This window comes from Marmota flaviventris, chromosome 8 (genome assembly GCF_047511675.1).
Source record: "Marmota flaviventris isolate mMarFla1 chromosome 8, mMarFla1.hap1, whole genome shotgun sequence".
Taxonomy (NCBI): domain Eukaryota; kingdom Metazoa; phylum Chordata; class Mammalia; order Rodentia; family Sciuridae; genus Marmota; species Marmota flaviventris.
Window position 1 is genome coordinate 23,630,578 of NC_092505.1, and position 22,969 is coordinate 23,653,546.

General features: G+C 33.2%; 1 protein-coding gene across 1 annotated transcript in view; it reads left to right on the top strand.

Annotated features, from left to right (window-relative positions):
• Tmprss15 (transmembrane serine protease 15) overlaps positions 1 to 22,969 on the top strand; it is a 116,688-nt gene that overhangs the window by 63,582 nt on the left and 30,137 nt on the right. Inside the window, exons 15-18 of the mRNA XM_027929285.2 lie at positions 887 to 1,012; positions 2,868 to 3,008; positions 12,714 to 12,824; positions 14,439 to 14,571. Coding sequence (XP_027785086.2) covers positions 887 to 1,012; positions 2,868 to 3,008; positions 12,714 to 12,824; positions 14,439 to 14,571 — 511 coding nt within the window. The remainder of the gene's footprint in view (positions 1 to 886; positions 1,013 to 2,867; positions 3,009 to 12,713; positions 12,825 to 14,438; positions 14,572 to 22,969) is intronic.

Genomic DNA, 22,969 nt, shown 5'->3' on the forward strand with positions numbered 1-22,969 from the left:
AATATATGAAGTTGTATTGACAGGCATTAGCAAATAATTGGATAGAATGAGAGAGACCACATTCAGGAAAATGGGAACTTCCTGGCTTGTGAATCTGTGGCACCATTCACTGAGATAGGAAGAAGAAAAATGAGTTTGCAAAATAAATAATGCTCTATTCTCCTTGGATCCTATTGGACACAAGATATGTATATCCATGTACAGTAACTGGATAAATTTGTCTTTTTCTACTCTCCAATGAAAATGCAGAAAATAAAAACTTAGAAGTCATTACATATACACGAAGTTTTATTCCTTAATTTGAATTAAAGCACTCCTACACAGGGAGAAAATGGCTTAGAACAGAATCTGAGGGTTAAAACATTTTAGAAATCAATCTATAAACCAATATTTATAGATACTGACAATTTGGGTATCTTTCTTAAAATTGGATCACCACCATAAGACATACATAATAAACACAAAAAATTTAAAATAAATGTTAAAATTTACTTGTCCTATGTATCATATCACACTTCAACATTTAATTTTCTTATAAATTTAGACGTGGAAAACTAAGTGAAATGAAGTATTTTCATAAGAATAAAACAAATACAATTATGGTAAATTAACTCAAATTTAACTGAAGGTTTACATAAATATTATTTACCAAAGCAATATATTTCCTAGTCAAAACTCAAGAAAAGGACAAGGGGAGGGGAGGAAGAAGTAAGGGATGGGGGAAAGGAAGGAAAGAAAGACAGAGAAGGAAGTTTGGAGTTTTGGTTTTCCTGGAATTAAAAAAAATATATATTTTAAGCAATTTGAAATTTTCAAGACTGAAATTTTTAATGGAAATCAAAATAAGTGTATTATAAATTAAATGTTATTATTTATCATTTTTAAGGTGTTTGGAATTTAAATGCACCAGAGGGAAAGAATATACAACTTCATTTTCAAGAATTTGACTTAGAAAATATTGCAGATGTAGTTGAAATCAGAGATGGTGGAGAAGATGATTCCTTGTTCCTGGGTATGTATGCAATATGAAGACTGTAAAAGTCATACATCTCAGACATTGCACTGACTCAGTACTTCTAAATAGCTGTGATAATTTTACAACTAACAAAATGAAAATATAGAAGTAGGGTAACTTGTTGAGTTTTAAGTGAAACTTTCAGTACGGGGCATGTTTGCAATGGCGCCAAAATAACATTTATTATGAATATTCTTGGCCAACAAGGATTAATATTTTTGAGTCATTGGTTCCCACTAGCTAGCATTAATTTTCTACAACAATCCCTATAATTCAGAGACTAAGCACTAAGGGTACCTATCATGTAGTTTTCTATGTATTCTGTATATATCAGATACGCTTAAAAATAACTCTTAAACCAGGGTTTATTTCATGTCAAAATATCCAAACAAATTGCATTTGTTACATAAAAAAATTTAATTATTTTTGGTCTACATTTCATTATTATTTTTTCCTGCCATTGTCTCTAATACTAGCTCCTTCTGTATAGATATCTAGGAATGTCTCAAAAACTGATCTAAGTTGATTTTTTTTCCTATTATCTATTATTTTTTAAAATATAGGGGGAGTATGCTCTTCTAGAGAAAATTTTTGTAGCTTTATCACAAAATACATGTGGAAAAATTAAAAGTCAAACATAGTTGTTACTAATACCAATTTTTGAGAAAGGAGTTTCTTATGCCAAGTCACATATTAAATTATGAAGATATTGAAGCATGTCAGTCAGCTGGAATGCATAAGACAACACAATTTGGGACTTAAAAGTGTTTTGTCTGAGTGTGCTTTGGACCCATTTTCATCATTTACTTTAAAATCCAGTCTGATATTCTTGCAATCAGAATACAGTTTTGTAAACACTGCAGTCAATGGGTGAAGGCTGCACAGGAAACTTTCCCAAGCCCATGAAAGATTCTTCAGCCAGATCCCACACAGTTCTAGAATGTAAGCCTCCTGGAAAAGGAATTTGAGAGCAACAGAGAGAACAATTAACAAAAGCCTTGGTGGAGAATAGATGCCCAAGAACTGGAGAACTTGAAATTTGCTTTTCATATTCACATTTATGAACATATTTTGAGAATTTTTCCCTTTTTACATCAAATTGTCTTTTTAATAACTTTGGTGTTCTCATGACCAAGAAAAACAAAAATTCAAATTTTTTTCTTTTACTCTTTACACAAATCATTGAAAAGAAAATAAGAATTCCAGAGAGATCTCATTTTGTTTTCACATTTGTGGGTAGGATTTCTCTGAATCATTTTTAGTACTTCTAGCATATAAAACAATTTAAAAATGAATGTATCTTTTTAATTAGCTAAAGTATTATTTAGTAAAGAGTGTTTATAAAATCTGTAAAGCCCAGAGATTAGTGGGATATAGTTTTTAAAAACCACCATTGAAGTTTATTGTATGTAATCCATCCTTCAGATTACATTTATGATTCAACTTACAAAAAAATATGAAATAAATGTGGACAAAAATTTACTGAGACTATACTGTCTATTGTTTTATAAAAGTGTTTCTAAAAAGTCAAATGATGATTTTTCTTGGCTAACAAGTTATTTAAACAGTGGTGGTGTTAAGCCAGATAATATTTTGAGTAATGTATTATGGAATTATACAGCTTCAGAACCTCAAGTAATATTTTAAAAGATGGAGAAAGATGCTGGCTTCATGAAAACAATGTCTAAAATATAAAATATAAAAGGAATGCACACATTTGTTCATATATGGCTGCTTCATGAGTGAGCTGTGGTACATGTAGTCCTATGATCAGCCCTTGAATGTGAAATAAAGGCCTTTTTCTTTCTAGAGTCAAAGGTTTCACTGATTATCTCATTTTCCTTTGGAGCAGCTGTGTACACAGGACCCGGTCCAGTGAAGGACGTGTTTTCTAACACCAACAGAATGACTGTGCTTTTCATCACTGATATATTGTTGGCCAAAGGGGGATTTAAAGCTAATTTCACCACTGGTTACCACTTAGGAATTCCAGGTAAGCAAAACTGCACAAGGTTCATCACTTTTGAAGCAAAAAATTGAAAATATACAAGATTTCAGTGCCTAAATCACAACTTAGATGTTTGTATTCTAAGATATGTATTCCTCCTCATCTGTATAATCATTATCTACATGTTCAAAACAGGAATCTGAATTGTTTTTCTACAGATCCACTTGCATTTCTTTGGTTTGCTAAGAGTCTTGAACTTTGCTCAATAAAAAGGGTCATGTTAAGCATTGAAAGTGCAGTAACTGCCCCTGTAAGGAAGGACTTTATCATGTTCCCTTTGCCAGGATCATATTCAGAAGCATCAGGGAGATAGACAAGTGAGCTGTTGAAATGCCAGCAACAACCAATTAAAAAATTTAAACTCATCAACTTATTAGAGTCAACCAGTATAAAGTGGCTGCAATAAAGGAATTAATACTAATATTTCTGATATGTGCAACTTTCTTATCTTGAACTTTTTTTATATACATAACACAATCAGCAGGAACAAACAAAATTGTGGTCTACATGTGTGTGTATAGACAGAGATGCATAGATTTATTTAAGTTCACATACACACATACACACACATACACACACACACAGAGAGAGGATATAGACATACATATAGAGAATGATGTAGCTCTTTGCATTCGGTAATCTCCAGGGAAATTTTTTACAACTTTTGCCAATCAACTCAGATTGTCTTTTTCTTACACAGCTACTGCTCCACAATGCAGTGGCTCTTTCCAGGTAGAAATGTATCAGAAATACAAAATACACATTACTTCCTACATCTTTCGTTTCCTCTGTAGGAGACTGGTCTATTTGTCTTTCACTGGAATATCTTTAAAAAAATAGACATGTTTGCATGCTTGATCCTCATCTTGCTTATTGTCTAATCCTAAATCTTGCTGTGCAACTGTATTTGTCTTCATTTGTTCCTCTACTCATAATGGCCTAGATCCTTCATCACATCCCTGGAACTTCTCTGCTTTTAGCTTTATTGCAGCTCAGAAAGTTCATCTTCACCTGGACTACCCTCTGGCCCTGAAAATAAACCACAATATTGGTTATTACCAGTTATTTACTTAGGGCTGAGTAGTTTGCCCAATCAACTAGTCTTCCTTTCTGGATTTTGTAATTGGTTTTAGAACAGTTGCTTTTGACTAACAAACAACAGTGGCACAAATAAAGTAATCAATTAGTGAAATAAATGAACATAATGAAGCCAATGGAAAAACATATAGCACGAAAGAAATGAACACAAGATCTTTAGAAAATTAGAATTTATCTAAAAATTTAAAACAATGAAAAGTAGAAAATGAAAAAAAAAGTTCGTATAAAGCGAAGAATGTACCAAGATGTCGTGTTTTATTAAATAGTAAAAAATAAAATGCATTGACATAAAAATATCAGTAACAATTTGTCTATATATATATAAGTGGAATAAAATTCAGAAGAAAGTTAAATTACTGCTTTGGAAATATTAATAAAGATAATTTGGTGAATGCCATTTTGAATTTAGTCATTAACCCTGTCCCTTGGTAGTTTTGTTACTGCTGTTTATACTATGATAATCATGTTTATCTGTCAAGATATTATCTACACTTTCAGTTTCTTTCTTTTTAAGATGTACCCCTTATTTTAATTTGATTCAACAGTTGATCCAGCTTATGATAATCATTCGATTTTTTGATGATATTTTTAAGGTATATACAGGTAATGGAAAGATGAGAAAATTTTAGTAGTTAATTTTTACTACTTTAAAATAAAAGATACTTTGGATGTTGTTTAAGTCAGCTTTTTGGTTGCTATAACTAAAAGACCTGAACTGAACAATTATAGAGGAGGAAAAGGTTATTTGTGGGCTCATGGTTTCAGAGGTCTAAGGCAGGTTCCATTTCTTGGGCTTGGGGACTCTAGGTGAGGCTGAACATCATGGTGGGAGAGTGTGGCAAAAGGAAGCAGCTCACTTGATGATCATAAAGCAGAAAAAAATCAGCTCACCAGATACAAATATATACACCAAAGCCGTGCCCCAATACCCAGATCCTCCAGCTATACCCTGCCACTTCATTTAATTCCATCAGGGATTAATCCATTGATTAGGCCAAGGCTATAACTCAATCATTTCTCCTCTAAACCTTCTTGCATTGTCTCACACATGAACTTTCTGGGGACACCACATCCAAACAATTACATTGTTTGATAAAAACCAATTTGTTTTTATTGTTTAATAGAAAAATAAATTTTAAAGAAAAGAAAAAGCAAAACATTTGCACCATTATTTTTACATCTTAAATAGTGTATCTGATTTTTAAAAATTAGTATATAATTTTTAGTGCCTATTAGAATAGTTCTGGCTTAGCATCTATTTCCAATGTCAATTGCAACACAGCCTCCCTTCAGAAATTTGGAAAACAATGGTTGTCTTTAGCCAAAACAATTACCTGGGAAACTTCCACTACCAGATTATTCTTCTGGCATAATAGAGGTCTTTGTTAATAATATGAACCACATAATCTTCAGGTTAATGGTATAATTCAAAGACTCAGGTTAAAAATTTCCTATATTTCCACAAAATTGCTACATAAAAATATAATGATGAATCCAAAAACAATAAAATATGGGAAAATAAGAATATTTGCAATAGGCATGCAGGAGATAACCCCAAACCACAATCTGAAAATGATGAATATTCCCAAAGGAAAAGAATAGGATAAAATTGACAGTGAAAGATATAATGGGGAAAAATAATGCACTTTCTGAATCTGACTAAAATTACCTGAAAAATTGTGAAGTCTTAACAGTGTTTCATTTAAAAAAAAGTAATAGGCACAAATTAATGTTATAACATTTCCTACTTAAAGTTTTACATTTTTAAGGAAATTTTTGTGAATTCTTAAGCAAAATAAAAATAATTATTCTTCCCAGGTATTGAAATGGAAACAGCTTCACATTTAATGATGAACATGTGAAAACAGTGATAGTTCTAAATTTTTAAGAAGATACTGCTACAAATTTTAAAAAGTACATGTATCAGTAATATATCAGTAGAATTATGTACTCTGGTCTGCAAAGTATCATAAAATGGAGCAAACAAATATCTAGTACTTGTTCCACTAGAGAAGGGATATCCCCACATTTTTCCAGGACTTTTATCCCGAAACCAAATTTTAAAAGAGATATTCTGGTTTTTAAGTGGAACTGAATAATGAAACTAAAATAACTGAGATTAAAATACTATACTCTAAAAAATAGGTAAGTGGATTTATTCATAAATCCAAGCACTTGTATGAATTATAGGGCATTTCACCATCTGCAAAATTGAAAGCACCTTGAAACACAATTTTAGAAACATAGTAGATCTGTAAATTTGTATTTCAATTTGCCAATGAGAAGGGAGGACATAAATTAAAAGAGAAGAGAAATTCACCTGGAAAAATAATCAACAAATATATGAAAAAAATTGCTCATCATCTCTAGCAATCAGAGAAAAGCAAATGAAAACTATTCTAAGATTTCATCTCACTCCATTCAGAATGCAGCTATTATGAAGACAAAGAGCAATAACTGTTGGTGAGGATGTGGGGGAAAAGGTACACTCATACATTCCTCGTGGGACTGCAAATTGGTGCAGCCAATATAAAAAGCATTATGGAGATTCCTTGGAAATCTGGGAATGGAACCACCATTTGACCCAGCTATCCCTCTTCTCAGACTACATCCAAAGGACTTAAAAACAGCATACTATAGGGACACAGCCACATCAATGTTTATAGCAGCACAATTCACAATAGCTAAACTGTGGAGCCAACCTAAATGTCTTCAGTGGATGAATGGATTAAAAAATGTGGCATATATACACAATGGAATTTTTCTCAGCAGTAAAAGAGAATAAAATCATGGCATTTTCAGGTAAATGGATGGCATTGGAGAAGATAATGCTATGTGAAGTTAGCCAATCCACAAAAAACAAATGTCAAATATTTTCTCTGATATAAGGAGGCTGACTCATAGTGGGATAGGGAGGGGGAGCATGGGAGGATTAGATGAAGTCTAGATAGGGAAGAGAGGAGGGAGGGAAAGGGAGGAGGCAAGGGATTAGCAAGATGGTGAAATGTGATGGACATCATTATCCAAAGTATTTGTATGAAGATATGAATTGGGTATCAACCTAGTTTGTATACAAACAGAGATATAAAAAAATGTGGTATATATGTGTAATAAGAATTGCAATGCAAAAAAAAAGTACATGTATAAAGACATGAATTGGTGAGAACATACTTTATATAAAGATATGAGAAATTGTGCTCTGTATGTGTAATAAGAATTGGAATACATTCTGCTGTCATGTATTTAAAAAAATTAAATCAATTAAATAAAAAATCAATTAATTAACTAATAAATTAATTAAAAGAGAAGAATGACTTGTGAAAAGGAAGATAAGAACAAATGTCTTGTGTAAAAAATACTACAGTTGTTTATTTTTATTCATTTTTTATTATAAAATAAAAACAATAGCAAGTATTTTGAAAAATATTACAAACAATTGCTATTCAAAGTATAATCCCAAATTATATCATCTATTGCTCTTAACATAAAAGAGATACCAGGTTTAAGGTATTAAGGGTTCTTTGTATTTTTTCTGTACAGTGAGATTTCAGTTATTTCTGTTTTGTAATTTATGAAATAAGTTATGCAAAAAAAAAATTCTTGATTGAAGCCAGAATGGAATCTTTCATGTTCATAACTGGGTGATCTATATGTTATAGCTTCATATCAAAGAAAACATTCAGCCTTTGTTTTTTTGAGATTGGCTTATTTCACTTAGCATTATGTTCTCCAACTCCATCCATTTTCCTGCAAATGCTATGATTTTATTCTCTTTTAATGCAGAGTAAGATTCCATTGTGTATATATGCCAAAGTTTCCCTATCCATTCATCTACTGAAGGGCATCTGGGTTGGTTCCACAATTTAGCTATTGTGAATTGTGCTGCTATAAACATTTATATTGCTGTGTCCCTGTAGTATGCTGTTTTGGATATAAACTGAGGAGTGGGATAGCTGGGTCAAAAGGAGGTTCCATTCCAAATTTTCCATGGAATCTCCATACTGTTTTCCAGATTGGCTGCACCAATTTGCAGTCCCTCCAGCAATGTATGAGTAAGTCTTTTTTCCCACATCCTCACCAACACTATTGATGTTTGTATTCTTGATAGCTTCTATTCTGACTGGAGTAAGATGAAATCTTAGAGTAGTTTTGATTTGCATTTTTCTAATTGCTAGCAATATTGAACATTTTTTTTTCATATATTTGTTGATTGATTGTATAACATTTACTGAGAAGTATCTGTAATGGCGATGGGGTGGGGGAGCATGGGAGAAATGGAGGAACTTTAGATAGGGCAAAGGGAAGGGAAGGGAAAGAAGGAGACAAGGGGGTAGAAATGAGTTAGACATCATGACCCTACATACATGTATGAAGACACGAATGGTGTGAAAATACTTTGTGTGCAACCAGTAACTTGAAAAATTGTGCTCTATATGTGCAATATGAAATGAAATGCATTCTGCCATCATGTATAACAAATTAGAATATAAATATATAATTTAATAAAATAGGTTATAGCTTCAAATTCCTCCTGGAGCTGAGATAGATGCTGTTAGAAAAAGAGGTCATCAAGCTGTCATCAGTACAGTCTTTTTCCATCAGACTTCTTGACACCAAAAGACTGTAAACCAATTACAAAAATGGACTTGGTGGTGAAAGATGATCAAGCTGGTGATAGAAAGAGATTAGCACACATATCTATGTATACAGATGCTCTGCCCTGATGATCATTTTTAAAAAGTAGATATAAAGGGTATTGTGAATTCTTTTGAGTAGTTATGTGCTTGATTTACCATCTGAGACATTTTAGAAATCCTTTCAAGGCATTCAATGGAAATATAATATAATCATGTAATGTATTTTTATATCTTTTACTTGTCCTATTTTAACCATTTCCACTTATATTCAACAAGAAAAATATTTATAACATGTACTTATTGAGATAACTGTCCTATAATAGTAGACTCATTGCTCTTTCCTAATAATCAAAATCTGTCTAAGGAATTGAGTACTGCCTATCAGGCAACTTGGAAGTGGCAAATGATTACATTTAGGGATTTGGAGTCCTCCCTGGATTGTGTGGCATGTGCCTTAGAGACCAGTTTAAAGCCATTTAAAGCCAAGCATATGTTGACTAAATGAGGCAGGGCTACGGGAGACTTCATAAAGAGAAGATGGGGAAATTTGATTCTTAGCAATATTTCGTTTTTCCTCTCTCACCATGAACATAAAACTATCAGAAATAAGATTTCGGAGTCCAGAGAGAGTTAAACTGTTGGATTAAAGACTTCTTAATGAAGCTGAACTGCTGTATGTTGCAGAGAATCAAAATCAAGCTTATGCATGTAAGGAAAATTTTAAAATAGCTTATTTATACCTCTCCTCAGATTTTATACTTTCTGTTCACTTCAGCAACAATATATTATTTTGTTGCATTCAGCATTTTTTAAAATCAATTCATTCAACCTGCAGAAACAAGTTATTTTTCTCTGTGTTCATAAGGTATAATACTAATAGCTTTGGCTAACACACAAAAATTAGTTATAATACATATTTTCATTTAAAATTGTATTCAATATTTAAATTTATTTCTACTTAGCTCATTTTTTTCAATTACATATACCATGACTACTATAGTCAAAGAGTAAATTACACATAAATTTATCAATGATTAAATTATTGCATTGAGTCATTTTTACATAATTATTTTAATAAACAATGAAACATATAATGAGATAATTTAAAATAACTAATGATGACAAACATTCTACAAGCACATTAAGGTATTTGATTATGGGCACGGCATTAGTACTCTCAACTTCTTAAAATAAATATAATATACATCAAAATACGGATTTAAGAAGGAATATATACATATTTGCACATGTGTACCCAGTTTTAAACCTCCCTGTTTTCTGAACAAAAATTAATACTAAAAAATGAAATATAGTTTCAGTTAAAGTATTAATATCTACCTGTAGAATATGTAATAATCTTTGTCCATTTGTCATCTCACTAATCTGGTTAAAAATATGTGTTTGTGAAACAAATTGGTAATTACATTTACAAGAACATCCCTAATAGTATTATTTTTGAGAGATGAAATTTACTTTCCTCATGGTATAAATGTTTGTAAAAACAACCAGCCATGGCTTCCTAAAAACATTTTTTTTATTAAGATAAATTAGATTTGGTCTGAAAAAGTACAGAATTTTTCAAAATCTAAAGTATACAGATAGCTTCAATTATTATTGTAAGATACCAGTAGGGAAGGAGTAGGCATATTTTCTTGTTTATATGGTTATTTGGAGGGGAAAGTAATGCAACCAGCACATAGAATGTGAATGTTAACTTTAAAATATCAATCAAAAGGAGAATCTCTTTTAAAATATTACTGTTTTGCTATTAATATTATCTATTGAGGACTCACTGTATTTGTAAGCAAAAATAATTTTAAAATTAACTTTCATGGTATATTTAAGACAAAAGTAATAATTATTCCTATTTGACATCCTAGGAAACCGAGTCTCAAAAAGATTATTTTATTTGCCCATGGTCAAAAAAATACAAAAGAAAATGGCTAAACTTCAGCTCAGAAAAAGGTCATATGATTCCAGAGCCAGTATTTTAAACACTATGCAAATTTAAATGAACAAATTTTGCCTTATAATTCATAAAAATCAATTTTTCAAATCACTAAAATTACCATCAATCGATTACCTTAAATGTAAAAATACATAGTTTTGTAATAGCAATTTAAAAAGTAGCTTATACTGTATCAGCTTTGTTATTAGGCTCATGCTGATTTCTAGCCTATCAATCATTTAACGTATATTAGTCTCTTTAATGTTCAACAAATATCTACTAGTTTACTATTGCATGCCATTTTGCCAAGTCTTGAGCTTACAATGAGGAAACATGGCAAATTGGATTTTTATCTCTTATATTGTATATTCAGCTTTTAGAATGACTGGACCCAATAAAAGTATAGACAAAGAGATTTTTATTTGTTCCCATCTACTTTATTTAAAATCTCCCATTTTTCCCCCTTGATATTTCAGGCAGATCTCTTCACTTTTCTACTTACTTCAGGCATTAAATTATCTTAACTGAATACCTAAGAAAACTTTAAATAAAATGTATTATCAAGGATAGCATCAAGTGTTCATATCATCTAATTCAAACATTCTTTAATCTTCCAACTCAGGCGTTGTGGAATACAGTCGTGGTCTTTGGAGATTTCCCTCTTTGCCCAGTCTACAACATAAAGAGTTCACTTCCAAGATAATTTCTTATAATGCTGCACAATTCTGAATCGCTGCTGCTCCCCACATCCACCCCTGTCCAGGATCCAGTCCTAGACATCTTTGTGTTACAGTCTGGTTGCCCCAACAGGCTAGTATTGCCCTGGGATGTGCACATCTTTCCCAGTTGTTAGATGACCAACTTTCTGACTTCTAAATTCTTTACATGGGAATTGATCATCAATATTTACCCAGCTTTCTTCTCACAAACCTAGGAAACTAAAGTCATCATCGTCTGTGAAATTTTGTAGTTAACCTAAGTTTAGTCTGGGAATTTTCAGAAGTTGATCATGAAATCAGTTTATCTGGTTTTCACCAGCTTTCCCTGTTTTGGTATGGAATGGATGGAATGATATAGAATAGAGTGGAATAGAATAGGATAGGATAGAACAGAAAATTTATTCAGTCACTCACACAAACACACATTGATGCATGTCCTGGAGTTATGATCAAAATGTATTCAAACTAAAGTTAGCATTTAAAAAAATCTGAAAGTTTTTGTACTTGTCCCACAGGTTCTGCAGTACTATAAACTTATCTGGGGAGTGGGATTCTGACTTCCTTTTTCTGGGCAACCCAATATGAATTGGTTCCCTTAGGGAATTCCACACATGGTTTGCTGTATGGCACTTTTCTTCCCTCCCCCACAGGAGGGCACTCTTTCAAGATCTAAGTCTAGTCAGTCTTTTGTTTGTTTGTTTTTCAGAAAAAAAAAGAAACAACAACAACATAAAGAACAGTGATCCACTTTTGGGTTATTTTTTAATTTTTAATATCTATAGATAGGTAATTAATATCGATAATTGACCAATCCATTTGTGATACTCTGTTATTGTTGTTTTGTGTAGTATGTAGATTTACTACATCACTTTATAGTATAAAATATTAATTAAAGTTCTCAGATATAGGTTTGTAAACTATATTCTAAACAGAAACAGTTCCTTTCAAGTACTATCATAATTTGCCATCATAAATTGAGAGTCTAACAGAAATTATGAAGAAACATGTATCCAAAACCTCTTAGACAACATTTAGAACTGTCCCACAAACTCAGAAAAGGAGATGCCTGTTGTTTCATGAACACTTCCTTGAAATCAGATGTATTGGTTTGATAGTATTTGTGAAGCAATTTGTGTTAACTAAGCATATGGCATTTTTAATGTCAAAGCTGGTTCTGCCATGTGTGTGACAATGGGCTGATGTTTGAGGGGCCTAAATGCAGTGGGTATACCAAAATCATTTACTTGCAATATCCTTGCCCTGTACAATAAACATTCTTTCTCCACAGAGCCCTGCAAGGAAGACAATTTTCAGTGTGGAAATGGAGAATGCATTCCCCTGAAGAATCTCTGTGACAGTCACCCACACTGTACAGATGGCTCAGATGAAACACATTGTGGTAGGTCTTGTTTTTATGAAAATACTCATATGACTTTAGCTCCTGTATTTGGATCCACAAATGTGAAAGGGAGATCATGACTGTACTTGTCACACTGTGTTTTGATGTTTTTGAGTGTGAACAACTCCCAGTGATTTTAGCACTTCTGTACCGTTCTGGTTTAGGAGAAAGTTAATATGCTGGCCTCTGTTTTTTTGTTTGTCTATTTAAACTAGGCTAAATTTAATAATAATAAGTCTGGGATAATCAATCCTCATAGATAAGCAAAACACCGCAGAGTCAAGATACCAAACAGACGCTTAATCCCACTTATAGTAACCGTGTGTTCTGTCCATTGCATACAAAGAAGAGAGGCCTTGCTTTGTACATACAGCCCAGTCCCCTTGGAGATCACTGTAGCAATATAAATAGCAGATTATTTTCTATGTATTATTTTTATTTCTAAGAAAATATTTAATGCATATCATATATATTTATACACACACACACATATATATATACACCATTTTCTACAGACTAACTAAGCACAGTAAAAACACTCCAATAATAAAGGCTGACTCTACTTTAGCTATGATGAAATTGAGTTTTAGGGAAATTATATGGCTGCCAAAAGGTCACACCCTTAAGAGGGCTAAAACTATATTTTACCTAAGTCTAATTCTAAAGTCAACACCTTACGCTTTTCAGAAGAATAAAATATAAACAATAAATACAATGTTGAATATGTAGTTAAAAACCATGGCTGATGTTTGTCTTGTTTGATAAACTAGCATAGTTTTCTCTAGTCCCTACCTAGGCATGAACACCCTTAATATTCTACCAAAATGTTGGTGAGACATTGAGGAAGATTACAGCACTAAACAGCAAACCAGCAAATGCAAATAAAATAAAGTTTTTAGGAAAAGAAATAAGAATGAAAAGTGTCTAAAATTTTTCCTGAACTTGGGTTTTCTTATATAAGAGACAAGTTTCCAAGGTATGCTCTCTATAAATAACTTTATTTTCTGTTTACTGATATGCAATAGACTTGCATATCTCTACTGCCTCCATTTTTTAGTTATATAAAAGAACAAAATTAAGTCAATTAAATTCATGTTTCCAACTTAACACCCTTCAACATACTCTTAATGAAAACTACAATCAAACTCTAAAGTCCAAATCTTAAGAACATTGCACATTTTATTTAAATGTTATCATTTATTCTTAGTAACCTAGGTCAAAGTGATCCTAGCTGTAATGTACTCTCTTTAATACATCTGAGTGTCATATTTTTGTGTTATTTTTTTAAAAAATTATAAATTAGATTATAATTTTATATATTTATGGGGTACAAAGTGATGTTATGATATATGTATACAATGTGGAATGATTAAATCAAGCCAATGGACCTATCCATCACCTCAAATAACTATTATGTTTTATGGCAAGAAAACTTTCAATTTCCTTCTTAGCATTCTGAAAATATCCAGGACATTTTTGCAGCCTCCATGCTGTGCAATAGGTGTCAAAAACCTTCCTCCTATCTGAATGAAATTTTGTATATTTTTGACCATTTTCCCATTCCATCCATCCTCCACTCTCTGGTAACCACCTTTCTATCTTTTGAATCTTTAGTGCGTCTTTTCAATGGCACAATGAACAACAATGGTTTGGTGCAGTTCAGAATCCAGAGCATATGGCATGTAGCTTGTGCTGACAACTGGACCACCCAGATTTCAAATGATGTTTGTCAGATGCTGGGACTAGGGTAAGTAAGTCTACTCAGCTATCTTTTAGAAATTCTCAATCTCTTTGGCCTGGCTCAGTGATGAGCGCTTATAATCCCAGCAGCTCAAGAGGCTGAGATAGAAGGATTGCTAGTTCAAAGCCAGCCTCAGCAATGGCAAGGCACTAAGCAAATCAGTGAGACCCTATCTCTAAATACAAAATAAAGGCTGGGGGTGTGGCTCAGTAGTTGAATGAGTTCGATACCAGATACCATCCCCCCAAAAAGAAAAAGAAATTCTCTATTTTTTGCTGATATCAAATTGGATTTATTTGAAACTAATTAAAGTTGTAAATTTAAAAATATGCATGAAAGGAAGAAATAAAAATATCAACTTAACCCTATCTTCAAATAATAACTACTGCTAATAGTCTTTTATGTTACATAAATAAGTATACATAAATATATTATACACAATGTGTTGTGTTCTATAGCCTACTTTCAAATGAGTATTGTTCATTTTTCTAGATTATAATTTTTAACAAAATGAAATACAGTTAACTTTTGGTATCTTTAGACATCCCATGGATAGCAAACTCTAAAAATGTTCAAGTCCCTTGTATAAAATAATGTAGTATCTGCATGTAACCTTTGCTCTTCCTTCCATATACTTCAAATCATCTCTAGATTACTTATGATACCTAATACAATATAAGCAATGTGTGAATAGTTGTTATAATATATTGCTTAGGGAGTAATAACAAAACTATGAGGTCTGTAAAGGTAAGAACCAAGCTGTGATAACTTTCATGTCTATTACATATACCTGAGACAACCAGTTTATAAAGAGATAAGGTTTATTTTAACATACACAAAGGTTCTTATTTATAATTAATCAGCTCCATCACTTTTGGCCTGTGGGGAGACAGTATATAAGAAAGGAACACTTAGCATAATAAAATTGCTTTACTCATAACCTAGAATGCAAAGAAGGACAAAGATGAGGTCTTGCAGTCCCCTTCTAGGGTGCTCCTCAATGACCTGAAGAACTCCCACTAGGCTCTACCACTTAATAGTAGAGCCATCTCTGAACAGAACCTCCCTGGGGACTAACCCTCCAACACACAGAGCTTTGGAAAACATTTAAGACCCAAACTATATCACATATCTATTTTTGTTGCTGTGGGTCACTTGGCTACCTCAGTCACAGTGGGTGTGGGGGACACGGAGTCAAAACACATACAATGGGAGCTGGCAGGTGGCAACCTCAGCAAGCTCGTTTAATGTGGAAATGATTACAATTGATGTAGGGCATGGGTAGGGCGCATCCTCTAATCATACACAAGCAAAGCAGGTTATACAACATCTAGAAATCAATCATCTTATGATTAATGTAACCATACTATGAAGAATCTCTAAATATTGCTACATGGTGGAAGGCAGTCTGGAGGGATCATTGTTGCTATGAAAGGGGGGCTTTGTGAGTTAGGAGAATCATGCCCTGAGGCCCTTGCCTCTCCGTTCCCTGGCAATACTGACCTCAATCACTGAGGATATGTTTTCTCAGAAGGCTCCCTAGGGCAGAGCGCCCCATCCTGCAGGTATTCCTGTCAGGCCTGTATGAGCCTAGGTTTTTCAAGCACTCCGAGCTGTTCATAGCTGCTAGCTGCAAACCGAAAGTTGCTCCTACATATTTTATCCATTATTGTTTACATCTGGATTAATCCTTGCCTCAAAAAAAAGGTGCAAAGTAAATGTTCATTAAGGCAATAAATTATTCATAATGTGTCCATGTATGCACATATAAATATATATACATCTACCTAGCAAAATGCATACAAAATATTGTCTAATTATAAATTGTTTTTTTCTTCCTGTCCTAAACTGTTGATTTTTTAACATATTCTAAAAGATATAAAGAAAAAAAGGAAATAATCCATGAGTGTATATGTGTATACACACATAAGCATTTAATAGATATCCCCAATATCTCTAGTTCATCTAATCAAATGCAATTGATTGCCTCGTGTATAAGGGACTTTTCTTTCTAATTGACTAGTTTATATAGCAGAATCTTAATGTGGCACACAAGTTTCCAAATTTTGTTTCAAATTATTATTGTAACTTTAGCTTTGTTTGAATCTCAAAACATATTTTCAGTCGAAATAGCCTTACATGTAGTAGTTAAGTCTCTAGCTTAACACACAAAGACTGGTTAATTCTAGTATACTGAGAAAATTGTATTCTATACCAGTGCCAAGATAATACACAGCCACTACATGTAAGTAGTTTTTATCATTGGAAACTGAGATCTTACTTAGAACGTTAGGAGTGATCCATAACTTCTTGCACGTGGACTTGAAGTTTCCTGGTTCCCTTGCCTCTCCAAATTCTGTGCGTTGAGAATGGGAACTCCTCCACTGAAGGCCTTATATGAGTGATAATAGCCTTATCCAGAAGGCGATTTTTGTCAAGAACAGAGTTCCGTTACGTAAATAATTATTGATTTAGCTTATGTTTATTAGTATTAGTCAGAAACTCCCTGTACTTTAGATGAACATGTGTGTTTGCGTAATATTTTTTCTATTATATGTTTCATATTTTATTCTCACAAAAAAACTTTCAACTTGAAGAGGATCAGGCAAGAGTCTGGGAAGAGGGTGGGTTGTAGGAGGAATACTGAGTCAACAAAGCACTGAAACTGATAGTTTATTCTCACTTCAAGTGGAACACTGGGTAAGTGGCATTGATTGCAGTTTCCACCTTTAACATTGACTTTAGTTCAGCAGTGAAGTCAGAGAGGGGAGACCCTAGGAAGTGCTTTGCTTCTGCTGCTCAAGTTGTCTGTAATGCTAAGGAGCTCTTTGTTGCCCACCTTGTAAAGACTAAGCTAAGGAGATTGGTAACTTGACCTCTGTCCAGATGGTTGCATTAGAATGTTCTGGATGGTTGAACTTTCACTGCCCAAGAGCCTTGTGTCTCAACTCACCAGCTTCCTAAGCATCATCAGTTAATTATATATACAGTGGCTCTTTTCAATGTGGCTTGTGAATCAGAGCTAAACTGCTTCTTAGACCACGTTTGGATTAAGATTAGTTACTTCTTTGCAAAGGTCAAGCTTACTTTGAAAAAGAGTGTAGAAGAAAGAATATATCTTCACTACATTTCAACAGTACATAAAATAAATACATTATTCTTATTATTCCTGGATTAGAACTAGTATTAGCAATGAAATTGTGTCATGTCGTGAATGAATAAGACATGATTTTTGTTTTAAATGCTTATGTGGGGGGGGGGGGTAGAAACATAAATAGAGAACCACAAGGTAATGTGATAAACACAATGTGATATAAGACAACCTAACTCAATTTGGTCATATTAGGGAAGTCTTTCCAGAAAATGACCTGAGCTCAATGGATGAAAGTCAATTCCATACAACCGTGTACTATTTATTTACGTTTCTCTTTTCCCCAGTCAGAGTCTACTTTCTAGTTCACTGACCTTATTTCCTGTGGAAAATACCTTCCAGCTGGAGACAGGGACAAAGAGCTAGGTTTGTCAGCATAAGAAACAAGTGGTGCTTTCTCCTGTCTTAGATACAATATTTTTGATGAAGGCCAGGCACGCGCTTTCTTCTGAAATAAGTCAGGTAATTTCTGCAAAGACTTTAATCTTTGGCCCTGTGCTTGCTCATTAAATAATCTCCATAGTGCTCTAATAATTGAAAGTAAGTTATAGCCTTAATGAGAATTTGTCTAGACTGGTGCATGGTAACTGAAAGAAAACTTAGTGAGTTTAAATGATGTGTGTTTGATACAGTGGAAAGTAATTTAGGAGTCAACTTATTAAAAAGGCACTGCAGTCTCTCAAGATTATTTATGCAGATAGGTTTTGAAATGCAATTCCCCACAGATTCTAGTAAATCACATGAGGCAGATTTCATCAGCCTTTACTTTTTTATGTTAAACATTTTAATTCCTTTCCATTTATAGCATGCATAAGTAAAAAGTACTTTAAATAACGTTTTTATGTCCTTTATCAGAATATGAAAGGAAACATTTTATACTGAGGCAAGAATAAATGTTAGTAATTTTTTTGCAATGGTATTTTCTAGGAAAGAACACTACCCTGTTGCTGAACCAATTAATGTATGATGCAGTTGACTTGCCTTGCTCACCTTTAAAAACTAGGATAAGCCATCAGCTCTGTAAAACTTAAGAATCTAGAAAATAATCATGGATTAAAAAGAGTGAATTACTTGTATCCTAATAATTCTATAAGGACTAGATGTGATATTTTTGAATCCCACAATAGTCCTGTGCAAGATAACTTCATTTGACATATCATAAAGGTCCATTAGATTCTCAACCCTGACTAAGAAATGGACCTACTTCAGTGTTCTTTCATTGTAGACATGTTTGTGAAATATCGGAGGAAAGGATGAAATGGTTCTTTTTAAAGTCTTTCAAATACACAGAAAATAATTAGCTAGAATTCTTTTTAAACATCACAACAAATTTGTTTCCATAATTTAGCACTGGGTCCTGGAAAAATGAAAGTAAAACTTCTATTCCATGCTACTTAAGAAATCAGTGGGCAAATAGCCCTCCTGTTCCTGCCTATGTTTTTTGTCAGTGTCTCCTGAGTTTTCCACTAGGCTTTAACATATGACAACTCAGAACACAAAACAAGGGCAAAAAATGGAAAATATTAGAAAAATTGCAACTATTCTCTTTGATATTAAACAACTCATTTTGGCTTTTTGCTTATTTTATATGGGAACAGATAATTGAATTTATTTTTACTTTTAATTCATAACTTCAGCACCAAAAACACTTTTTATTTTTTACCAAGGTACTTTGGTGCAGTGGGGTGGGAGAAGCTGTGAGCAAGTTCTGTGGTGGAACAGAACATATGTATTTACTGGATTTAAGTGACTAATAAAAAGCCCCTCATTTCTGTAAATAACAAATTATAACTCTGATTTACTTTCCTATCTTAAAATTAGAAATGTACCAATTAAAATTAACTAAGGAACAAATAGTAGTAAACTACAATAGTTTTACAACTCTAGAAGATAATCTTTGATAGGTGTTTTATCTAACAGGACTGGTAAAAGCACACTGGTTCCGTAATTATATCTGCCATGGCCAAGATAATGACAGCAAGTGTACCCTGACTTGTAATCCAAATGCTACATCAGCTCCTGGATGTAGCACCTGGTTATAAATTAGAATTCTCTGATTTGGTTTGCAGACACTGGTATCCAAGGTGATCAAAATCAGTGGTTCTCACCAGCAACATTGAATCTTCTGGGAATCAGTTATTCAGATTATGAAGCCCCGTTTCACACCTAGAGTACAGTCCAAAAAGCCATGATTTAATAAACCCTTCAGGTGATTTTGATGCATGCCAAATTTTGAGAACTATTACCCATGGTAGGAGTTCTTAACCTTCCCTTTGTGTCATGGACAATTTTATAAGTCTGGAGAAACTCTCCAACCTCTTCAGTGATTCATATATTTAATTGTATAAAGCACTACACACCTAGTCACAAAAGAAATTAATTGCATTGAAAAATAATTATCAAAATATTAAAATATGATAGGGTAACATACATTTTAATGAAAGTATTAAATAAGATACACTGGTTGTTTGAATAAATAATATCAAAGATAAGCAAAAATTATACATAATTTACATATATATGTATATATATATATATATATATATATATATATATATATACACACACACATATATTGAATAACTGCAATATGATACAAAGATATCTTAAGTTTGTTTTGGTGACAATATCATAGGTGCTGCTAATGACATTGTGATTAGGCACCGTGTACTAGAAGAAAAAAAAATCTAAATTTCAGTTATAAATTTGTAAAAATAGAGATGTAACTATTTATTACCCAATTACAAACTCCTATAATGTTATCATGAACTACCAGAGGTCCTATAGGAACCAGGCTAAGAGGATAAGGACCTTGGTTTCAGTGAGACCCAGGGCTCTTACTTTCTTTTTTTGTTTGTTTTAACTGATACACACTGTTCACACCTATATTTTAAGTTTGTAAATGCATATTTGCAAGCAGCAATACAAAAGTTTTAATGAAGAATGCAAAATCTATGAAAATATCCCTGCTATCAGCACATTTCTAAATGCAAAACTGACTACCATATGTTACTTCTGGGTGGCTAGAAGTCTCTTACTTTCTAAGAAGCCCAGGTGACTCTAACACAGTAGTTTTCTCTTATCTAAGGAATCATGATCTTTGTGTACTTGGCTTGGTATAAAACATAGTACTTTGTGGTTTGATATCACTGGAATTAAACAAAGGAACACAATACAAACCTCAAAAAACTCTTTTTATACCCCTGCTAGGTCTAGGAACCCTATTGAAAATAATAGTGGACTTAATCCAGGGGGTCCCTTAGCTTGTAAACTCTGACACTAACTTTAATTTTCTGGAAATGTTACTCCCACCCTCATAATAGATCAAGAGAAATGGAGAGTTTAAGAAGATCCATATGAGAAAGATATCATTAAAGAGTAAAAAATGTCCATAGCTAGATTTTTACCAAAGACTATATTGCTGTTATATATTGTTTGGAAAAACTCATTCTTGATTTCACCAACTAAATATATAAGAAAATATACTACTATGACTTAGGAGTTTCTTTTCTATGAAAGTTGCTTATTTGTACTAATACAGTTCAGGGAGAATTCTCTTTGTCTTGAATTTCTATTTGGGATTACACTTTTTAATGGGTATGTTGACACCTCAAACAGATTGATGCAGCCAGGGAATTACTGAGAATGTAATGATGCACACAAAAAAAGAGTAAGAAAATCTTTTATGTTTTGGTATAATTATGAATTATATACCATTAATTTTCTGCAACATATAGTTATTTAGTCTGCTACATTGACACAAGGAGAGAGTTTGTTTTTGCCTAAGGACAACTCCATTGAGCATTTCCTATATCCTGTTCTAAGGGAAAGAGAGGTTTCTACATTATAAAACAGAAACAGGTAAGAGGAGAAAACTGCAGTCTAATGAAATTTATAACAAAACCTTCCTTATTCATCCTACTTCTCTTCTAAAAAGTACTTTTAAGGCAACACCTATTATTAATGCTGTATGTTTTCTGAGACAAAGGATAGTTTTAAATAAAATTGATGAAATCCAATGGAAAACAGCTCTTTCCTCTCTTGTCTTTAATTTTCCTTTGCTTCCTTATTTTTTCTTTCTTCTTCACATCTTTATTGGTCACCTTCTCTTCTCCATCATTTCCTCCCATTCCCTCTTCTTTTCTTCATACCCACTTCCTTTAAAAAAGACACAGATATACATGATGATAGCATATGCAGTAGAATTAACAGAAAAATACATGAAATTAAAGTCCAAAGAAATAAGGAGACAAATCTAGGAAACATAACAAGATTATTACAATGGCACCATTCATGTCTGAGATTCCTGGAAACCAGGCATTAAGGAAAACATTAACATCACATTGGCATATCTAGTGAGGCCAAATTTGCAGTTCTGGTGAGGGGCATTGGTGATTAGAAAAATAAAAACTCACACAGATTGATTTTGAAGACAAATAGCTGAGATAAGGTGGAGTGCTGCTCTCTGATGGAGCTATCTTTATTTACATATGTTTTATTATCAGGTTAAAGACAATGCAAGCATAATTCTTTGTACTCAGAAAGTTACAGAACTGGAAACATCTATGCAGCTTTTCAGCAGTTGCAATCCACAGTTGCAATGATCAATGTTAGGAGCTTCGTGTAGCACTCAAAAAGGTCCGTTGTTTAAAGTTGCTGTTGAGCGGGCAGGTCCAGGGGTAGCAGAGCTGGTGAAACACTGTATTGTCTAGCATGAGAATTCCTCTATCCCCAGGAGCTATGTGCCTTAGATCAAGGTTGAAGCTGATAAGACTCTTCTTCAGAGCCTCCACATGCAGGGCATTACCAAAGGAGCTAGGTATCCTATGCCTTTGCAGAGACACATTCTTAGGTACCAGGCACGCCATAGCCATGTGATTATCAGAGACCCCCAATCTCAGTCATTACTCTCCCATACTCTGCCACAGCTCTCCACATCGTATATTTTTCATGATGAGATAAGAAATGGTACTAATTCCACCCAGTATGGTGGCACATGCCTGTAATACCAGTGGCTCAACAGTCTGTGGCAGGATGATTGCAAGTTCAGAGCCAGCCTCAGGAACTTTGTGAGGCACTAAATTACTTACTGAGACCCTGTATCAAAATAAATTTTAATAAGGGCTGTGGATGTGGTTTAGTGTTAAACGCTATTGGGTTCATTCTCTGATACAAAAAATAAAAAATAAAAAGCTACTAATTCTAAGGGGAATGCAGATTTCACCGGATGGTAAACACTAAAGGAATTTCACA